This window comes from Dicentrarchus labrax, unplaced genomic scaffold (assembly GCF_905237075.1).
Source record: "Dicentrarchus labrax unplaced genomic scaffold, dlabrax2021, whole genome shotgun sequence".
NCBI lineage: Eukaryota > Metazoa > Chordata > Actinopteri > Moronidae > Dicentrarchus > Dicentrarchus labrax.
The window spans coordinates 13,678,444-13,701,679 of NW_026136707.1; the positions used below are offsets into that span (position 1 = coordinate 13,678,444).

General features: G+C 41.3%; 1 protein-coding gene across 3 annotated transcripts in view; it reads left to right on the forward strand.

Annotated features, from left to right (window-relative positions):
• The window catches only part of creb5b (cAMP responsive element binding protein 5b), a 44,168-nt gene that overhangs the window by 7,137 nt on the left and 13,795 nt on the right, over positions 1-23,236 (forward strand). For all 3 annotated transcript variants that reach the window (XM_051407159.1, XM_051407157.1, XM_051407158.1), the window contains exons 2-7: positions 2,983-3,060; positions 3,440-3,533; positions 5,484-5,605; positions 7,120-7,277; positions 17,177-17,303; positions 18,493-18,603. In XM_051407159.1, the coding sequence (XP_051263119.1) occupies positions 3,007-3,060; positions 3,440-3,533; positions 5,484-5,605; positions 7,120-7,277; positions 17,177-17,303; positions 18,493-18,603 (666 nt within the window). In that variant the 5' untranslated portion in view covers positions 2,983-3,006. The remainder of the gene's footprint in view (positions 1-2,982; positions 3,061-3,439; positions 3,534-5,483; positions 5,606-7,119; positions 7,278-17,176; positions 17,304-18,492; positions 18,604-23,236) is intronic.

Below are 23,236 nucleotides of genomic sequence, written 5' to 3' on the forward strand. Positions count from 1 at the left end.
TAGTACTTGCCATCATTCTGGGTCTAGTTAGGATCAGCAGTGTTGGTCATGTTTGTTGTGTCAAAGGAAACCAGGTGAGTTTTTGGGGCCCTGTTAAAGAGACCGAGTGAACTGGTGACAGAAAGAGAGTCCAGGGCTCATTGCTCTCTGACAGAGAGACCCTGTCCAGACCCTGTTCTGCAGGCTTGGTCATGAAGTACAGCTTGTTAGAAAAACAGCACTGCTTAGCATAACACAATATTTGAGTGTTTTGACTATGCTTGAGGAAATAGTCTGTACCCATGAAAACGCCACACATGTACATAGTGTATGAAGGTATTCATGCTTGACACGTGACCCTTGGCATTGACTTGATCTCTGGATGCGTTTTAGTTTTTGTGAAATAATGATTGTCGTGGGTAAAAGAGTGATACATGTTGCGTTGTACGTGTCTGATAAATGAGAACTGTAGATGTTTCAGCCATTATCACGTTATAAACAAACCCCACACACTTAATCAGTTGTTATTCTCTTAACAGACCTCTTTGTTTTGATATGTTGTTGTTGCATTGTGTACTGTAGTTTCTGTGTCCCTAAATGTCTTCATTTAGCTTTACTTTTGTGGTATAGAGATGGACTGTTGCACCTACCAACTTCCATAATTCATCCAGGCACAATATAAATTGTTTGTAAAGGCTTAATTCACATACTGGAATACAAAATAAGTGTGTCCATGACTTGAGGTACCCTGGACATTTACATGCCCTCAGTGGTGCTTTGGTTTAAACTCCAGAGGGGCCAACGGGGTCATTCCTGTGAGGAGTTTGAATGTTCACTCCCTGTTTGCTTGTCCCATATGCCGAAAGACTTGCATGTTCAGTGTTAAGAATCTTCCTGCTATTGATCAAGGCACTGGTCTCGAAGCTGAAGATGGTCCCTGGGTGCTCCTAGAAGGGGATTAATAAAGACTAATTTAACACTTGTCATACTAACTTGACATTTGTCAGCAAGTGCTGGACATCTGTAGTACTGCCATGTGGTGGCTGCTCAGAGGTCGTCAGTGCTGAGGATAGTTTAGGCTGCTTTGTACTGGACAATGATCTTTGAAGTGAACGAGACCTTGATATAAGAATTATACTGTGACAGAGCAGCCAGCAATGACCATATATATTAGAGGCAAGGCCAAAGACTTATGTCCAAAGAATACTCAAATAATATTTTTTTCTTTACCACAATCACAATCTACAAGTCCTTTTCTCTCATTTAAATAAAAAGGTTAAACTTGGATCCATGTTTAATGGTGTGTTAATGCAAACACCCTAACAAGAATTGCTTAAATAAGATGCAATATACAATTACTGAAATAATGATTTGAAACAGGTTGGAGATGAGATCAAGTTTGTAGTGCCAGCTTTTAATGCGTGACAGCTTTAATACTCTTTACATGCACACTTCAGCCTGTATTCAAACGTATCCGGTTTCTATACCAGCTATACTTGTTGCCTTGTTGACTTTTTTCTGATAAAAAATGTTCTGCCTGCAGTAATAGATCAACTATTGTTATAGATACTCTTCACATGAACAATTATGTAAGCTGTTGTAAAACTTTATGGTTTAAATATTTAAATGTGATTGAGGCATCTAATGCAATGATTGATTAAAGTGCACATCAGAGCCTTTAAATGGCATCTCATTGCTCTTGGTTTGATCTTGAAAAGCTGATAAAATGTGCCTGTTACTACTGTTTTTTTTTCTCTCTGACATCCTATCATAAATATAGTTGGGCTGTTTTCAACATATGCATCCTCCTTATTGTTGTGCATGATTTAGTTTCCGTAAGTAAACAGAGGGACAGGGTTAGTCTTAGAGAATTTGTAGGCCCTTAATTTTTATGTGTCTCCGGTTTCATTTTATATTTTCCAACAGAGCACAGGTACAAGGCACTCCTCTGGGAAAGTTTGTCCTCTCTTTCACTCTAAATTATTAAAGCATCTAAAACGCCATTTTACATTTGACATGATGCATAGCCGTGGCTGTAGTGTACTGAGCAATTACTTACAAAGCACATATTTGGCAGTAGTTGCAGGAAACAAATATATTGTCTCCTATTTGTAAGATTTAAAACTAACTCATGTTTTAAAATTGTCATTTAGAAGAAATAAACTGAACCTTGTGTCTCTGCCACAACTTTCTTTTCTTGTTCTCACTATGCGATGTATAGCAACTGATTAACTTAATTAAATCTTGAAATGACTGCTATACAACTGAAACTTAAAAGTAGAACTTCAATGTTCAAAAAAGGTATTTGATGAGATTTACAGGAACTGCGTTCCATTTAAGGTTCAATGTGTTTCACTGCATAGGTAATTTACTGACGAGGGATTTTTCACATTATGACTGGTGAGTAGTTGTAGCTGCTAGATCAGCACCATATGTGCTAGACCAGATTCTGTCACTTTGTGGTGAGAATGAACATTTGATGAACTGTGGTTTCAACATGGTGGTGGTGTTTGACTGGAAATTTCTAATGTGGTTCATCATGTCACTGTATCATTGTTCGCATCCAAATTTAAGCTCAAACCCATCACAGTTGTCCCTGTTGTAAGCTTCACAGAGTGCTATAGCAATATTATTATTAGTTTTTGTTCATAAATGGCTTTAGAGCAGGTTGAAGTTAAGATTATATGTAATAAAAGCATAGTAATAAAATAATCTATTAGATGTTGGACTATTTAAATGCTTTTCCATTGTATGCAAGTTTTTGCTGAAGTTATTGATACCAGTGTTTCCAGTCTTTGAAAAACCCACAACCTTAGCCTGGATGTCATTTTATTGGATCCGAGATTACTGTAGTGTGAGAAACAGTTTCTTACTGAAAATGACCAGATTTTTTTAGGTGCAATAGCAATTTCACTCTGAGTGTATTTTTCCTCTTAGACGCTGGTGGGGAAACTCAAGTCATTCATTTCTACCTGCTTTTTTTGTGCGTGTGTGTTTTTGTAGTTTTATGAGAAGGCGGCCAGAGTGATGAACTCAGACCAGGAAAGGCCGTTCATGTGCAACGCTCCTGGCTGTTCTCAGGTGAGTGTGTTGAGACGGAACAACACAACATTGTGTGTACATGTGCATGTGTGTGAGTATGTCTGCCTGTAATATGAAGAGGTGTACATTGAGGAGGCCTGAAGAGTGGGTTACTGCCTCACACACATAAGGGAGAAACAGAATAGCATGGAACTGAGTGAAACACAAACTGTAAATAACGCTGGCGGTGTAAAAATACCCGTAGAAAAACATTCTCTTTGAAGTCAACACCAGAGTTGATGCTCTTATAGGAGGCAATCTTTAAATTTAGATTAACAGCGGATGTTATTTGGGTTAAAGCTTCAGTGCACAGGATTATTATTAGTTTTTTGTCTTTATACATACATACAACTCTTACAATCCTACTCTTTTAAAACAGCGATTCCCCACGGAGGACCATCTGATGATACATCGACACAAACATGAGATGACCCTTAAGTTCCCCTCCATAAAGAACGACAACATGTTATCAGGTGAGTTACGGCTACATCAGTACAGACTCACACACTACCTCAGCAGGGTTCTTGGAGAACTTGTAGTTCATCTGCAGGTGTGTGCCTTGGTGACTCATGCTCAGACACACTTGTCTGTCATCAGAAAACTTTATGGCGTCTCTATACCAGTTGTTTACAGTAATGTAAATCATATGACACATTGCATCTCAGCTCTTTTCAGTGCATACCACTTATACACCCTTCAGGAGGATACAGAGACGCTGACGTATGACTGGAGAAATCAGTATGTTAAGCTACATTTCTCTTCCCCGTTGCTTTGTATGATCGTCAGAGGTGTCATTACTCTTGATCTTACTGTAGAGGCAGTGGGAGGTGGTTTGCGCTGCGTTTATGGATGGTGGGGTGTACAAGACCCATGTGACATGCCGATGGGCACATTAATCTACTGTTCAAAGAAACACCAAATCATAGATTGTGTACTGCATAAACAAGTGTCAACCCAAGGCCAATCTATAAGTATAGATCTCCATTCCTAGAAACTGCCAGGCCACATTAGACAACAGTGTGAGCTGCTCAAGCCATGCCGCCGAGATTGTGTCTTCTTTATTATTTACGCTCAGCGGACAGCGGGATCGGATTTTCTAGGCCGGGTGTTCTTATCGCCTGTTGTCTGAGTTACAGTTCTGACCATTTCTCTTATTGAGACCTTGAAGTCAGGATAAAATAGTCAGTGCTTTTACTGGAAGTTACAGCTCAGCCATGTGTGGTACTATAAGTGTACCCTAAGTCACCAAAATAATCCACTCTTTATCTTTTAATAGTATAATTATTCACCTAAACTTAACGTCCTACTCTATTTGCCACTCTTTTCATTTACTCATAGGTGCACTATGCCAAACTTAAAAGTACTTGCTTTTTTATTAGTAGAACCTGTGACATTCTTAGCCAAAAGGGAAAAAAGTATATTTGTATTTTGGGTACACAGGTCATGATGAAAGTTTGAGTCAATCCCCGGTCTAGCCAGAATGGATAAACAGACCATGAAGTATGCTTTTAGCTTTTGAAACAAGCCTGATCCTAAAATCACCCTCAACTGTCTGAAACCTGATCCTTGTACATCCCCCACAACGTCAAGTTGAATGCCACGGCTTGACTCGGCTCGACAAATGAGACCCCAACTCTATAGGTTGTATCTGTACTTTATCAGCTGAAATGGGGCTGTCAAGCGTAGTATCTCCCTCTCACTAACAGAATAGAAGTTATTTTTTCCTAAAATCATTGCAAATATGTAACAACAATGTTCATTCTTTAACATTTAGTCTTTATGTAGATCTCCATTGTTTCCCATAAAGTGTTTAACTGTTTAACTGTGGTCCACATAAATAAATAATAGAATACGCAGCATTATGCTGAATCAATGGGGCTAGAAAGAACAAAACAAACCAAACATTAAGACCGGAGAACTGTAAATTAAAGGTTCGACTGTCAAAAATTATACAATAAAACCAAACAAACTGGCAGATCTTGTGATATTAGTACAAATATTTTGACATTATCTAAAATATGCTGTAACATTGCTTGCTAACATGGTGTGTGTAATGTACTGTTGTATTTCATTTTGTTTTGTGTCTTGTTTGCTTGTTTAGTGCCGTTTTATCATGTATATTGCAATTGTGACCTGTTAAGGGGCTTCAAATGAAAATTAGTTAACCTAACTCTGGCAGAATATATAAAATGGTAACATTTATGTTTAATATTATACATGATCCCTTACAAATACATGAAAAAATAATAGAATTAAAAGTAATTAAAAAAGCCTGACGATGTGTTATAGGATGTTGGTCCTTATTTTGCTCTTTTCCTCATGCCGTCCACCATCATGGTGTACTGTATGTACAGCTGGACGAATAAACACTACTAACATGTAGTTGATTTCAAAGCTAAAACTTGAAAAACCTTGATTTCCAGACCAGACGCCCACACCAACAAGATTCTTGAAGAACTGTGAGGAGGTGGGATTGTTCAGTGAACTGGACTGCTCTATCGAGCAGGAGTTCTGCAAAGCCCAAGAAGAAGAGGACAGTAAACAGGTACTGCAGAGTAGAGAACAAAGCCAAAGGCTGAAAAAAGACCTAGGTCAACCCAAAACCACAGCCTCCCACAATGGTTAGATCAGGTGGTTAGGAACTGTTATCTGGTGCTATCATCAGTCATGTCACTAAAAGCCAGCAACACGCTATGAGCAGGTACACACACTTTGAATAGATTCGATACACCTCATGTCACCCACTTTGCACACATACTTAAAAGCTGATAACCACAGGTATTTGTACACCTACACCAATATTTCTGCCATATTTTCTCCTTTTCTCCGAAGTGTAGTCATGTATTGCACATCCAGCCCTTGTCGTGCCCCAGACATCACGCGCCCCGATCCCCATCTGTCCTGTTGACAGTGACAGACAGGGCTAGCAGGTGGAGATTTATCACCCACCACAGGTGAGGAGAAAAGAGATCAGGTTCTCCACCTGTAACTTCAAACAGCTCTCCAGCCATCTCTCCGGGCAGGATTCCTATTTCTTCCTGGAACGTAAAGACAGACCCCTGAGACCACTTTTGTGGTTGCAATGAAAGACATTCTCACATGTGAGCAGAGTTGCAAAGCATTGGCATTTGACAAAAGACCTGCTAATTTATGCATTATAAATCTGCCCTGAGGCACCTTAACCTGAAACATGGGTTCTAGTCAAATCACCACAAGACAGACTGCTTATCTAATGTCTGGAAAGATGTCCATTGCACACTGTAGCTAAGCTGTCGTCTGGGTGGTTTGGCTCTGGAGCTCGTCTGTGCTCAGGTCAGCCTCGTCTAGCCTCTCCAGCCTGTGTGGTTTATGATGGGAGGCGCTGCTAAGTCAGCAGGAGGCGAGTCAGAGCAAGACTCTCTGGGAGTGCATAGGACAATAAGCATAGATAAGGAGGGAAAGCTTGAAACTTCAGGAAAACAGCAAATGACTAATATGAATATGAAATATTCATTTACAGACACTAATATAAAAGAAGAGAGAGTGATTTAGTTTATTGATAATTTTTCAATTTCCTCAACAATGGCATGTAATTTAGGATCAGTACCAGTTTGTCAGTAAAACTGTTTCTAAAATCTGTGACTTTATTATCTTTGTTGTATTTGATTATTGCCAGTGACTGTTTCACATTTGACTTAATGCAAATTACTTGCTGTTTGTTTTATGCTAAGATATGTGAGTCGAGCTTGGACATGTATTGTTACTTACAGTACAGGGTTATTTTGTATATGTGGTTACATGTAACAGAGGTAAAACAAAACAAACTGTCCTGCTGGGCAAATAACAACACATAAACCTGGTCTTCATTAGACCCTCAATGTTTCCCCAACTCAACTCAGAAAAACCCTGTAGATGATAGGTAGTTTACATAGTTCCTCATTACCTATTGAAGCTGGGTGAATGGAGCCTAAGGCCAAACAGTTGTAATTGCTTGAATTGCGTTGAAAATACATTGAAAGAAGGTTGTACTTCCTAATCTTCTATAATATGCTTGTTTTTCTCTCCCCTTCCTTGCTGCAGACCATCTCACTGCATGGCCAGGCAGGCCAAGGTCAGCACCAGCATTCCCACTCACGGATGGGCAACCACGATACCAGCATAGTGATCCAGCAGGCCTTGCCCTCTCCTCAGTCCAGCTCCGTCATCACTCAGGCTCCATCCACCAACAGACAGATAGGGTGAGTAGACCAAGACTTGGAACAGAAAGAGTGGGACGGATAGTTTTCTTTTTTTTTTCTTTTGCATCTTTGCATCTCTTTAAATTATGCAAACATCTTCTTTGTGTCCGAGTTGTTACAAACTGCTGACAGACAGATGATATTGGAACGTATCCTCTCACCTCAAATTATAGCGACAGCCTTAGGCTCTGCCTAGTCCCTTTGTGTCTGTGCTGATTGTCATCCCTCTCTAGTCTCTGAGGTAATGTCAGTGTTTTGTTACATTTGGAGCAGTGTGTGTAGAGCCGGCGATTCATGTTTTGCTGTTAATTCAGTATTGTCCCACAGCAGAACATGCCAAAGAGGGTCCCAGAGGACAAGATGAGGTCATGTTAAAGCCTCAGCCGTGACTGCTTTTACAACAGTTTAGCATTACATGCTCTAAAATAGTTCCTTTCACTGTATAGGAATGTCAGCCGCAACCTTAGAGCTCTGTTTCTCTGATACCTTTGCGCTGCCATGCTACAGGTGTAACAGCAAATATAGACAATATATTAACAGCAATCTGTGTTGCTTCAATATTTACTTGCAGCATTTAGTGGTCAAGGAATATGCATACTTCATGTGTAATGAGGCTGTGTGATTTTATAAACTCTACTAACCATCATGGGGCTATCAGCTCTTTGAGGGTAACATCTTTCTCTCTGCTGGTCTTTTGTCTTTATATATCAGTAACGTGATCGTTACCACATATAAACATTGATACACACGCTCTTCCTTATAAAGATGCTACACTGACCTCATTCATTCCTTGTCCCTTAACCCCAACCACCTTCAAACTTGTGCCAGGGCTTTGTTACTGTAAACCAGACCTGTGGCAGGCAAGTTAGACATTGAGATGGCTCAGTGTTATGTCTGTGCTGTGTGTCGAGGTTGTCCTGTGTAGATTTACAGCTTGAGGAGCTAGTGAATATTGAATGGGAGGCCCATCACTAAGCCTGACTGACACCCCGTCAGGTTCTTTGTCGAAGACAGGGTTGGAATTTCATCCTCTTGGAGGAGCAGCAATCACTGCCAGAAACAGAGACATTGCTGGGCCAGCTTCACCTGAGTTTACCTGTCATTAAAAACTCCTCACCTGCCCAAAGCACAGACTCACCACTTCACCTCTCTTCACAGTCCTTTACGATCAGATATCTCTGACTGATTTGTTGAGAGACTGGTGGTTTTACTGCTTGCACACAAAAAACACTTGAAAATCAGAGCTGGTATGCCATGTGATAGTGGTTCTGCCATGGAAAGGCACAAGTCTGAGTTATCAGTAGCACATTATTTGAGGCATCCCACAAGCAGCCCTTGTATGCGTGAAAACTACGGAGGCGTCTCTTGTTTACAAGGACAGTAGAATCCTAACACACGAATAGGATGAGTAGATTCACACGAGAGAAAACTGATCTGGAAATGTTTGCATCAGCAGGAAAATGGGTTGAGGAAACCCCAACACTGAGAAGCAGTGCTTCCACAGGAAGCCATTAGGGCCAACCAAAGGCTCAGCGTGCAGGGTCTCTCCACAGGAACTTCCTACACACAGAAAAAGCTGGACAATTCAGGTTTGATGTGCTTTGTCCAGTTTGGGACTTAGGGAGCCTACTGAAGGTCAGATCAGTGATTCCCCATGATACCTGTTATCCCATTAACCCACCCCATGTCTTTGTGAAGAAAAGAAAAAATAATTTAAATTTTAAATAAATTTTGTTTATAATCCACAGTTCATAAATTCTTTAATGTGCAAATGTTTATGCTTACTTTTAGACACAATAACCAGAGAGACAATTAGGAAACAGTTATCCTCATCAATAATGGATAATGGAAATGTTTGTATATGAGATTGCAGGCCTATAAAGCTTTTGATCTTGACACACTTTATGGAGCTCTGTGCTGAATATATCTCTGAATGGGAAGAAATCACCAAACAAAATCAGTTTAATCTCACGTCCATCTGCTTCCTTCGTTCTCGGCTCTGCCGAACGCACAGCGTGAGCATCCAATGAATTAGGATAACAAGTCATTTTCATTGCTCCACAATGTTTACTAAAGAGCTTTGAGGCTTGGAATCAATTAGGATTGGCTTTCCTCAAGTCCATTTACTTTAGGGTTGAGCTGGGCCTGCAGCTGTGAAACCTGAGGACCTCTCTCTCTCTCTTTTTCTCTCTCTCCTTCTACTCTGAGTCCCTAAACAAGGTCTTCGGGGAGCTGCACTGACACAAACCAGTGTTAAAACCAGGCATAAGAAACAGCCAGCAGATCTTAATGTCACGGCTATCATTATCATACAAAGGGAAGCGGTGTCCAACAGATTTGAATGCTTTCTGCTTTTCAATTATAAACATCTGGTGCTGAGTTATGTCAGAGTAAATTGCGTTGGACGTTACTAGTCAACCATGTGAGATACAACATTCTGTGGAAACTTCAACCTTTTGACTTGTAAGAGGAGATGTGCGGGTATGGGTGTGGGCACAAGGCATTAAAAATGACATTCTTTTATTCTGGCTCAGTAGAGGAATTCAGTCCAATTGTTTCCATTACATAGCACAATCAACCTGAGTGCAGCTGGGTTTAGTGAGGACTGATTACAGTTCATATGTGGTAAAATATCTTATCATCGATTTATGATGATGTACTTATCTTAAGTTTGGCAGTATATTACAACTGGTGATTTTATTAGATTGGGTCACTTTTATAATAGCTTAAATCAGTAATTCCTAAGAATAATTTACTGTGTGAACCAAAAAGGTGACAATCTCCAAACCACTGACTATTGATGTCAGTTGGTTTTGGTTTGTCACCATCTAAGCAAGACAATATTTCTCAAATATCTCTCAAATTTCCCAGGACTCAAAATATAAAAAAGTTCCTATTATTTTATTCTTATGCATGTATGACATAAAAAATTCTGTTAATTCAAAGTAGTAGTAGTAATACTTTTTGGCAGTTTGACATTTTCTTTAGCTTTAAATCTCTAAACTTAAATATGTCTTGTTGGTGGTATTTTCTCCCTGGTCATACTGTGTGCAACTTCATACTGTGCATCACATCACTGTGCAAAGCTCTGAAGGAAGTCAATTTGTGGTTTTGTTTCCCATGCTGCTTTAAATGAACAACATTTTTCACACCTCTGAGCCACCAGCCACTCGTGCTCCTTCTTTTTGCCTGTAAGGGAAGTAGCACAAATAGCATTGGTCTGCATACTTTCTAAACAGCAGGGTTTTATGCGAAGCCCGAGTGTAGGGTGATACATTTGCTACTAACTTGCTGTATTTTATCAAGAAGATTTGGTGATATGCTGATTGATTATTAAGGGCCACTGGGTACAAGATCTTATGGGACTGATACCTGCCAGTCTTAATATAGATCATCATATCAATCTAACCAGATATGATTTCTAGATAATGGCTTGTACTTTCACAAAAACCAAACGCTAATAGTCAAATCTGTAAAACAAATAAAATGCACATGCAAATGCCTCTGTGCATGGTCTGTCACATACAGTATATCTTGATCCTGATGTGATATTCAGTAGTTCTCTCCATTGCTTACATATTATTCTTTTGCTGTTACAGTGCAATGAATTAATAGTAACGTAACAGTGCTGATAGTTTTGATGATTTGATTGTAGGATGCATTGCATATCAGATTTTTTATTGATGACCTAACACTTTCCCATGCATGTGATAACGCAACTGTGCAGATTTCAACACCCATTGTGTCAGTGCCAGAACAGAGAGTCTCCACACCTCTACAGAGACGTATGGGCTTTCCATGGACACAATTTGACCTCATGAACTTCACAATTCAAACAAAACTTCCTTTATTATTGTTTATGATTAGATTGCATTCAGAAAGTGGTGATAAGGAGGGAGGTCCGTCATAAGTGCAGAAGTGCAAGACCGCTACAAAATGCCTAAGGTGCCCTCATGCTCTGACTTGACATGCCCTTCACCACAGGCCATTATGGGCAATAGTCATGTATAAACTGTAGGGCTAATGCACATAGAGTAGTGCCAGGTAAAGAGAAAAGAAGAACAAATAAACAAAGGTACAGAGAAACAACGGTATACAGTGTAATCAATTACAAAAAAAGGAAGGAGAGAAAAAGAAAGAGAGAGAATGCAGGATGTACATCTGACCTGAATTAAGATGAGCTCATTGTGTACTGCAGTGGGTTTAATAGTGCGTTTGTAGAGGAACGCCCAGACTCTGTTCCCTCTCATTCCAGCGGGGCTGTGTCATCCCTGCCCCGGGGCCACCACACATGCAGGCTCCTGCACAAGCAACTCACACACAGGGACATGCCTCACAGCTCTGGGGGAGCGCAGGGATCACAACGCGGGGAAGTGTGGAAAAGGGGGATCAGAGGTGGACAGGGGAGAGGAAGAAAGGGATCAGAGGTGGATGGAGGAGAGGAAGAGAGGGATAGGAGGTAGATGGAGGAGAGGAAATGAAGGATCAGGAGGGTGGAGGGGAGAGAGAGGAGATGCATGGGTTTTTCTACCAGGATTGTGGCTAGTCTGGTGGGGGAGAGAATAAAAGACATGTCTGCACAAGGAAAGGAAAGGATAGATCATGTTTGGATGGAAGTATGGATAAAATGGGATCAGAAGAATGAAGGTGTGGGAAAAATGCACTGGGAATGCACTTTCATAAAAAAGATGGAAAAGTGAACTAGAGGCAGAGGCACAAGACAGGCATCAGGTGGCTGGACAAGAGGAAGAGAAGTTGGTTAAGGAGGGGAGGGACAAAAACGCTGATAGATAGTTTTAGTTTTAGTAGATGAAGAGCGGGATGGATGAGTTTTCACTGAAAGTGAAAGTGTATGCCAAATGTTACAGAACCAGTCAGGTGCTGTTGACAGATTCCAGTTCAAGATGATACATTTGTTGCTGAAGAGGTTTTTTTTTTCTGATTCACTGGTGATAGGAATGTACTGACATGCTTTCTACTTTCGTTGAAAATGACAGACAACCCATCTTTGCTGTCCTCAGCCAATGGCATCTAATGAATCAAAACAATATCATATTTGAATAAATACCGCAACACTCATGGTAATTTGCTCCAGAGTATCATCCACCACCATTTCTCAACTGTGCTTTGGCATGGTTTAACTCAGTTTGAGGCTCCCTAATGTGAGGACACCCCATCCCAAATCCATCCCAGTGCAGCACCCTCCCAGCATCCATCCCTCCACTAGCCCGCTAATAAAAGTCAGCCTGTGTCGTAACCCATTAGGGCTGATTTATTTGATCAGATTCGTATTATTTCCTCAGTCCAAACCCCATGGCACTCTCCTCCCACCAGTGATTAAAGGCAGTAAATCAGGGGCAGGTCCTGTGTAGTGTTTACTCAGAGAGCCAGGCAGCTGCAAGCTGTTTGAGGCCCTTGTTTCTCCCTCTGTTTACCACCGTTCCCATGGCGACTGCACCACCGTCTCCCGAACGTCTGGAACTTGGCCCTGGGCTGTTTTGGTTACGTTCGAAAGTTTTTTAGCTGCTGTGTCTACCCAGAGCTCGCAGTGACTTCACCCAGCGAGAAGTGAGCGCAGCGATGTTGGACGAGTAGAGGAGGGAAAGAGAGGGAAAAGCGAGAGGAGGAGAGGAGGGAGGGACAAAATCTAGGGGTGGGCAGGCACAGGGTGGGGGGAGGGCGAAAAGCCAAGAGCATTACATCATTGCTGGAGCAGAGTCAGAAAGGGAAGGATATGAGTCAGTGGACTGACTGCACCTCTCTCTCCCTCTCTCTCCCTCTCTCTCCCTCTCTTGCTCTTCTTGGATGGCAGCCAAGCCCCTTGTGTTTAAGTCCCCAGTACTTGAGTTGGAGTTGGGACTGTGGGGATTGGGACAGTAAAGCTTAGTGTGTGTGCAGACTGCAGGATCTGGAGGTTAGAGCAAGCCAGTCCAGAGGGGCTCGAGTTGAGGTGTGGGCACCATGAGGGGTCCAGAAGAGAGTTATAGAGGATTAACCAAACAATGAACGGTTGTCAGTTCTGCTCCATCAGAGAGAGAAATAGCAGGATAACTCAGAGAAACAGACTGTGGAACAAGAGATAAAAAGCAAAAGAGGGACTGAGAGAGGGAAGAAGAAGGTCTAGCAGTGATGTCATGGTGGAGTGAAGGTGGGCGGGGGGGGCTGTGGTGGTGGTTCTTGGGCGGAGATTGTGGAGGAGAGCTGGGCTGAGAGCAAGGCACTCAGTAATGTGAGAGTGCAGGGTCAGGACTGCAGAGTGTCTACCTGCTCTCCCCTGGGGCCCACAGCCCAGGCTATTATCAATCCCCTCAGTGGAGCCACAGCCTGTCATTATTCACTCACATACATGCACACACACACATGTTCACACACAGTTTCATGAACATTCACACACTGGCACTTGCACTTACTCACACACAAACTCTCTGAACATGAATCCAGTAATCCACTATACTGTCTCACGCATATGTTTATGTATTCAAACAGATCTACAGAAAGCAGAAGATAACTAAGAAGACAAAACATGTTGTGTAAATTAGAATGCGTTTATCATATACCTATGTGGATAATGGAAATCCAATTCAGGCACCCAGATCAGCGCAAAGAAAAAAAAGTCTTTACTTAGTCAGCATATGAGTTGAATTACGTTGACTGGTTTCAATCTCACAGAGTCTTTATCAGGGCAGAAATAGTAAAAAGAAAAAGCAGAAGAAGTTGGTCTTTAATGTCTTTTAAATGTCTGACAATAGTGGAAATACCGACCACAAGTTTCCAGAACCCAATATAACATCTTCAAACTGCTTGTTTTGTCCAATCAACAGTTCAGAACCCCAAAACCTGCAATTCATCATCATATAAGACAAACTAAAGCAGGAAATCTTTATATTAGAGTGGTGTCCAGAACCAGCTAATTTTGGGGGGTTTTCTTTAACTGTTATTGTTTTGGTTATCACAATTGTTACCAAAGACATTTCAACAATTGATTAATCGACTAATCTTCCAACTCTTTTGTTATTGTAATGCATACAAACATATTTAGCATGTACACATCAACTGCTAACTTTCCTAATGACAATATCAGCACCTTAGAGCATTTAATTAATCAATTATTGATGACTGAGGTTTTTTTCTTCACCAATAAAGGATGTGGCAAACACTGGACTTTAAATAGTTACTTAAAATCACTTCCAGTACCCATTTTTAAAACATTTCTCATTTTACAGCTTCAGCTTAAAAATAAGGTCAGATTTTCCATAGAGGTTGCTGTGGCCCAGGACCATGTAACATTACTCTAAGTGTGAATTCAATCAGTAATGTACTGTATATAGCATGCACATGCTTATGATGGTGTATGAATATGCCTATAATGTACTGTATATATAACATATTATATGAAGGGCAACTTTTTAATGTGGTGTAAGTTATATGAAACAGTATATTGTGAATGAGCCAATTTCACTTTTTCTACCCCTTATTTTGGGCAAAGAAAGCTACAGTGCTAAATAAACCTCATGATGCAATCACCATACTGAATAAAAATCCAGCAAAACAGGTTTTATGCACAAAACCAGCGTGTCACTGACATTGCCTCGTGACTGTTATTTCATCCTCGTGGACGCTGGCAGAGTCTAAACGCAGAGGGGAACTGTGTTGATGTAGTGCGCAGCTACACTGCATACCTCATTGTACTTTCATGACTTTTCCCATGTGGAAATGTTTGGATTCGCAGTGTTGCTCAGATGTCATACGTGCTGTTAAATGAGTGTGATTTTGATAAATTGGGATGTTAGACAGGAATGACACACAGTCAGGATGGTAATGGTCCTGTGTGTGTGGAGCAATCTAAAATGTCTGGAGCGTAAATGCACATATTTAGGTCTGGAAAAATACAGGTATTTATTCAGGTGGGGGCCCATTTGGTCTGGTACACTCCCCCTGCCCTGGCCCCCCTAAATTTGGCCATCACTCCGTCACTACTCACTGTTACGGTAATCCAGGCTATGATGTGGTCAATTGATTACATTAACCCGTTGAACACAGCTAACCTAAAGGCTTCTTGTTTGCACTAATTCCTAAATGCTCAAGGAAATGGAGCTGTATTGACTGCCATTCATCCTGACGATACTGATAACTAGAGAATTATTGATTTTCCTTGAACAGGTTATTTAAGAATCAAGTGGTGACTGCTGTTTTTTAGGCTCTACTGAATAGTTGCTGTATGCATGTGAGGGTGGCTGCACCCTGCAGCTGGGAATCAGTGTTCTTACAGGCAGGGATTTGGTGGCAGTTGTATAAATGATGTCACTGCGTGCAGATGGAGTGGTCTGGTTGTTTGGATGGCTGCAGCCCTGAGCCAGTGACTGTGACAGGACTGTTGTCAGTAGTTTAGGCTTAGCCCAGGCCTCATCTATATGTGTGATTTATTGATGTGGCCGTGAGTGTGGATAGGCCTGTTGGTCCGCACACACTTTTGTGGTTACCATGGGAGATTTTTCCCCACAGGCCTTCCACCGCTGTAGCAGCTTCTAAATGTGATTCTCATAATGCACATCTCATGCGGTTGTTGTGACAAACATTATTCATTCATCATCACCATCGTCGTTATTCATCCATTGTACTACATGAAGTGTGCTTGTTTAAAGTGCATCCAAAAACTCCCAAGATGCCTCAACTTTCAACTGCAGCATGAATGAACAGCCGCACGCTCTCTTTTTTTTTCCATTGTGACTTTGCTGCTGCATAAACAAGTGGAAACTAAAACGAAAGAAGTTGGGGAAAACATTTGCTCTGAAGTAGCACAGATGTGAAATGGATAAATTTGTGACATTATTTAAAAGATGAAAGAGCAGTTTTCTTTAGTGATGTCATATTGTGGAACTGCAATAGTCCACAGGTTCTTCTCAGCTCTTTGTCAATAGCCTCTCCTCCAATCATGGTCCAGTATGACCATCACAACTTGAGGCAGTTGTTCCAATAAAAGTCAAAAAGACATTTGTGACAGAATTGATACTTCTTCTTTTATTGTTTTTTATTGATAATCAATAGCTCTTTGGGAACTTCAGTTTTAAACATTCATCAGTTAGTTCTGTAAAGGTGACTGAAGTCATTAATCCCTTTTATGTGATATCTATTATCCCATTTAGTTTCCTGTTATATGGTTTTCTCCACATATTCCTAACCTTTTATCTTGTGTTGTCTTGGTGTTTTTGATTAATTTCATAAATAACACATTTGTTTCCATTCAATTGTTACAGCACTGTGCCAACTTCTGTTAAACTTGGTTTTAATAACATAACATAGAAATAAATATGGTAGCACTTTATTTTAACCCCCTTCTCCAACCCTCCTTTAGCATTTACAAGCAGAAGCTAAACACAGAATGAAGAGTTTGTAACACAGCGTACTGTAGTTGTCAGCAGATGTAAGATATTATTAATGTATTTGTCAACAATTATAATGCCTCCAGTGAATACAGATAATCAGTGCTTGAATTAATATAACACAGATTGATTAATATGTAGTATTTATTAAGTACATTTATTTTTTACATGTACATGTGTTTACATTTTACATAACATTACCTATTATATCGATTATTTATTTATTTACTGTGACGGAGGCTACAAGATGTGGCTGAAAGCTCCGGAAGAACCTTAAATTACATTTTTGTTTAGGTTTTTTTTGTTAAACTGCTATTTTCAATCTTCATGCTTTTCCGATCTACCACATTTATAAACAGTTTTAAACCCGCCTGTGAATGATTTGTTTGTGTATGTAAACAGTTGGTGGTTGTGGTGGTAGTGGATGTTGTTATGTGATAAAGCAAAGAATAATCATATCAATTATCTATAACAGTGTGAAACCTGAGGTCCTCTCAACGTCTGTGTGTGTCTTCCCAGGCCTGTCCCCGGCTCTCTGTCCTCATTGCTGCACCTACGAAACAGACAGAGACAGCCTCTGCCAGCCTCCATGCCTGGAACTCTGCCAGACCCGACCATGCCTGGCTCCTCCGCTGTGCTGATGCCTGTGAGTACAACAACGGAGAGCACAGAGCACATTCACTCACGAGTGCACTCACACATGCGGGAGCAAAGTCACTCACTCACATGTGAAGACAGTTTACATTCAAACTATGTAGGTTTGCAGTTTGGGATGTTTTGTCACCATTGAAATGAGATACCACAGTTTATAAAGAGGTCATCTCCTATAGAAATGAAGGATTCTACCTTTAGACTTTATTGTAATTAAGCCAAAAAAGAATTAGAGGACCAACAATGGAAAGCAGGGAATAATAACAACCTAGAAAAAGCTCCTCATATCAGGATTCTAATGATACAACATGTGTTCTCATTGTAACATAAGACAGCCTGTGTTTATGGTATGGGAAAAAAAGCCTCCCATGTTTATTAAATTAAAAGCTAAGCGATTTAAGGGAAGATTGACGGTTCAGGAAAGGGGTGCAGGTTTGGGTGATATTTTTACACAAAACACACTTAGTGCAATTAAGGCTGTGTGTCAGGTTCTAGGCTTCAGTCTCTGTGGATGAGGAGGGGGCTGGGGTCAGGCAAGGGGGGGGCATTCCCCATGGAGACCACCAAACCAACCAGAGTTCAGCAGCTGGGAGGCCACAGCAGCTCACACACGTATGCACGCAGACGCTCACACAAAGGTTTCTTCTTTCGTTCATATACAGCTCAGTGCGGTGCATACTGCTCACATCATCATAATGCAAATCTACCCACATCTCGTCCACCTTATTAACACATTCTACACCAAGAGGGGCGGGGGTCTGATGTGCTGGTCTGAAGTCCTCATACTCACTGCACTATTATCAGAAACACACACACCCCTGTTGCACCGGCTTCCTGTGTTAAGTCCCTCCGTGCTGGCTTCCTGTTTTGGGTCAGCTCCAGTTATCATCACACAGAGCTGTGCACAGGGCAGCTTGTCATGTGAAATCAGGCTCTCATGCTCTCTCATCTCACCCACCATACCCTACTATACAGAAGAGTCTCACACTTTTAAATGCTAAAGCTTTTTTTGTGAAAGCAGTGAGAGAATCTTGTTGAGACATAAAATCTCCATAAATAGCAAAATAAACAATTTTCATCAATTCCTCTTGTATGAAAAAGTTTTGTCGTATGGGAATAATATGTTGCTTGTGAGTATGATGAGGCCTGGGCTAAGTATGTTATCTTGGTGTTGTAATCTTCAGATGGAGAGACAAATGTCCATGGGTTCCAATATGATGGGTATGCAAGGACCCACCCACAGCAGCTCCTGCTCTTCCACTCACATTCCCTCCATGCACTCAGAAGCCAAACTGGTGAGTATATGCATGTATTCACATGGATACATACACATTTATGCACACACATACACAAGTGCGCACACTCAAAGTGTTGCAACCTTTCTTTTCCACTGGGCTGTGCCAGCAAAGCTGTGCTCTTAGGTCTGTGTGGATTTCATCATTTGGTGTGTAATCAAAGCTGTGTCTGAACCTGCCAGTGCAGCACTGGAGACTCTGGCTGGAATAAAGGGCCCTTTATGTGGTTGTGGCTGGGCTGCCCACCAACTGCCTGATGTATATCTTAATGTACAGAACATGTTCTGTAGGTCCTGCAACTTGTTAGCACTAGTTTAACACACCAGGGAAAATATCAAATGACCTCATCCTTCACAAAGCAGGCAGTTAAAGCAGTGGGAATGAGACGTAGCTGCAAGTGGAGAGAGACAGAAAGGAGACGTTTTTAAAGTTAAATAAGTATAGAAGACTGGAAGATGAAAAAGCTGAAGAGAAACGTTCCACTCAGTCTGACTTTGCACGTTAGTATTGGTAGTACTAATGCCAGTGAATGACAGTATACCTTTGATTAATGTCGAATGGATGAAAAGTTACACTAGGTGATACGAATTGATAAATACTGTAGCAACATGACCACCAGCCAACCTTTGTTTTCAAAATAAATAACTCTGAAAATGTTAGAGGCTCCATATAAATAAGACCAAGTGTCATGACTTGGATATCAAAAAAAAAACACAAACCATTGGCTGCTCTTTATGTTTGGAAAGGTTCACTGATAGCTGAGTGTGCTGGAGAGAAACATCTTGTGGAGAGAGAGAGAGAGAGAGAGAGAGAGAGAGAGAGAGAGAGAGAGAGAGAGAGAGAGAGAGAGAAAGAGGAGGTAGCAGAGGTCATTAGAAGAGTTATTGCTCTGATAGAGGAGAGCGGGAGCATTCCCAGGGCATTTAATTCTCCCTCTTCCTCCTGCTCTCTCAAGATTGATCGTCTTTGTAGTCTTTTGAATCTCCTCAGCTGTTCCTATGGTAACACGCTGGGGGTAACACAATATTAGTGTATTAGGCTTATCTCTCCTCTGGCCGTCATCCAGACACATCTTACTCTCCCCCCCCCTATCTATGTAATTGAATTGTAAATGCTCTGTTAGGCCTCCCATAAACATATGCAGTCACTAAATGGCTACAGGCCCCTCGACCATGCAACTTTCTGGTTAGCTGGCCATTCAGACACGAGGCACAGGCAACCAAATGTGGATCAATTGAGATTCTGATCCCTGATGTCTGAATGCATCTGATGGAATTCCATGATTGTGGACAGAAAGTGAGAGACTAATTGTGTTATCAGGGTGCAATCTCCAGCGAGGGTTTCATAAGCATAGACGGGGTCTCTAATGTCTGTAATATCCTCGCCCGGGCCAGGTCGATAAATACGGCCTCGCTATCGGATAACTGGGCCATGATCAGGCCCATGTGTCCCTTGCGACGTTCTCAATCCGGCTCTAATCGCATTACCCCGACCATGTTGACTTTCCGCCAATGGGAAATCTCCGCACTGTAACCCCACACCCCCGAGGCACGGACCTGGATGCACTCTTTCTGCTCAACGTTTACATTGTGAGAGAGGAGAAGGGGATTGAGTGGGACTTTGATAGACATGAAGGAAATAGATAGACAGGCAGAGTAAGCAGGGGAGTTGAAAGGCGAGAGACCGTATTGATATTCTGAGACACCAAACAGTGACCGAGAGTGAGAAATTGGAAGAATTATTTGTGAGTGACATGAAAGGACTTCTGCTCAGCCTAGTTTCCTTTGCCCCTCTGTATTTGTACATGCATTCACGCCCATATGTGTGTGCTTGTGATGGTTTGATATTTTGTGGTAGGCCTCGGTAGCAGGATTAACCCTCCCCTGCCAGAGAAAGAATGCCCAGAGCCTGGGCTAATGAAGGCTAATTGATTTTGTGGTGGGCCAGAGCAGCAGGGAGGCCTGTCTCTGGTGTAAATAGTTAATGAGCCGAAGGACTGCTGTGGCCCCTTGGGGACTCATATCTCGCTCTAAGCTTTCTGTTTGTGCTCTCTGGGCCAAAGACTGTATCTGCATCAGTGCCCATCTTTGTTCTCTTCTATCTCTGATTTTCTCCTTAAGTGCCATCGTTTAAGTGGTACAGCAAAGCCCTATGGTGTAGTAACTGTCTTGTATGTTTTCCCTTATTGCTTTTAGCTTGTTGTCTGGGAGTGTTGCTGAGATTGGAGTGTTTTATTAGTTTTGGTTCAAGTGTTTTTCTTCTTGTGAAGGACTGGGTGATCCTGGTGCCGGGTGTGGTTGTGTTCTGCTCTGTTGTGGTCTAGGGAATAGAAGGGTGCGTGTTGTGTGCTGGAGGTTGTGGGATAGTTGACCCTCGCAGCGTAGAGGAAACGGTGCAGAGATGAGGCCAAGTTCCACAGCACGCCGGCCAAAGCATTACATCAATGCTCAAAGCCAGTTCTCCACAGGGCCTCGCGAACAGTCGCACACACACACACACACACTGACTGCTCCAACTCTGTGTCATCATCCTCACACGGTGTCACATACTTAGACAGCCACAGACATTCATACACATACTGACAGACAGGTCAGTGACAAATTAGATGTAAACACAAGCACAGAACACATGGATGAATATATATTGTATTTTAGTAAAAGTAAAATTACTCAAAATGTATTAAGATAAAAATTAAAAAGTAGTAAATGGATCTGGATTAAATTTTTTAAAAGGGAAGGGGGCAGAGGGAGGGTAAAGAAAAAAATGCATGATTTTATATGATAGAACTATTAAATTAAAGAACACATACAAAATAAAGTGCATTAACATTGTCAACATATGCAAACAAACAATATAGGCGGCCTGTGCATACCAATGATTATCAATTTCACAACTGCCATCCTCAGTGTAGCCTTACTAGAGTTAACCAGAAAAGAGGACAAAACTCAGTCAATTAAACAAAAATGACCAACAATAGATACAAAAAAAACACGTCATGGTGCGTGCAACAAGCAATATTAGGCTACAGAAGTTAAATAACCTGCCACTTGTTATAGAATTAGTAGCAGAATAAAACATCAGCAAGGCAGATAATACAGACATGTATAAACAATAGAAATTCCACAGCGCATGCAAACACACATGTTAAAGCAAAAAGAGCTGCACAGCACACACACACAAATAATGCTACGTTGCCTAACAATGCTCCTTCCTCTGGAGAGAGGGTTACAACCATAATGAGTTTACTGTTGTACTCCCCTGTCTGATCTTCATGCTGTGAGCCTTGGGTCCTCCACATTCTGCTCTAGGTTCAACTTCTTTGCTTGAGTGTAATATAAGCAGTCCACTCAACCTCTCTTGTCCCACTACGCTCCTCAAAGTTTAAACTTTAAGCTGAATGAACGTTCTGCAGTCACAACTGTGACAGAGGTTATTGTCAAAAACAGCAGACTTCACTGAAAGTAGCAGTTCCTGAAGGTAGCAGTAAATGCAAAGGTTACTGCTGGAGGCTGAACCATGAACGTGTTAGCATTTAGCCTGTTATGCAGACCCAGTGTGCACTGCCACATCATAAATGTTTTTGATTTGAGTCACTCATGCTCGCTGCGTGCTGCATTAAACCAGTGATTAATTAAGGTAGATGCAACCTTTCTTAACCAATGCCGAGTTACAATAATGCTAACCTTAACCAATGACATAATTTTTAATTATATTGCACTGTTGTAATGTTCACAAACTGCTGACAGTGAATGTAATTCACTATTTCCAGTCCTGACGTGGAGATACACATACACTACTACATAAACACACGTAAGCACACGTGCATGGTATTCTCCTTTGAAAACTTTTCTGTCCTGCTCAGATGGTTTGATATCTTTGTTTGTATGATGAAAGACATTCACTATCATTTCTCATCTGTTTTAAGGGAAGCCCAAACAAGCCCTTATCAAGCTGGTTCTAAATAACATCTGCCAGTGCCAACTATGGGGCATGACTCAGCTCATGTCAGTGCGACCCTTTTCACAGTGGTGGAATTCGACATTGTTGTTTTGTCCCTTTTTAAATGAGCTCCATGCTTTCCACACATCCCGCTCGCCTGCTAATTTCAGACAGAGGGGCCGGTGTATGAAAATGTGTTATTTATTATCTTCCAATTATCTATTGTTTACATTGTTACTAAGGACAATAAATTTGTCACTAAGCATCGGGCTAGGTGCTGAGTTTTTTATGAGGTAAACAATACTATATGTTCCTCCACTGCAGCTCACTTGGCTGTGGAGCTGGCACTAGATGGGTGGATGACATAATTCCTGGCATGCTCTAAATGTACTCCTTTTTACTTGAGGAGGGAAAAAAACAGTGCGCCTCTTAAAGAAACATTTCATAGGACACAGGAGGACCAATAATCAAAGTGTTTCTGTAGCTTTTTACACAACCCTTACTTATGTTTCAGTATAGTTACAGAATTGCATCAGGCGATTTGGGTTAATAGACTTAAAGATCAAGTTTTGCCATGAACAGCAAACAAGTGCAAAATTAGAAAGTTGCATGCTTATACTTTTCAGAAATTCCAAGAAAAGAAAACTTGTGAAGCAGCCACTGATTTGTCAGTTTTCAGCTCTGCTACATGGTG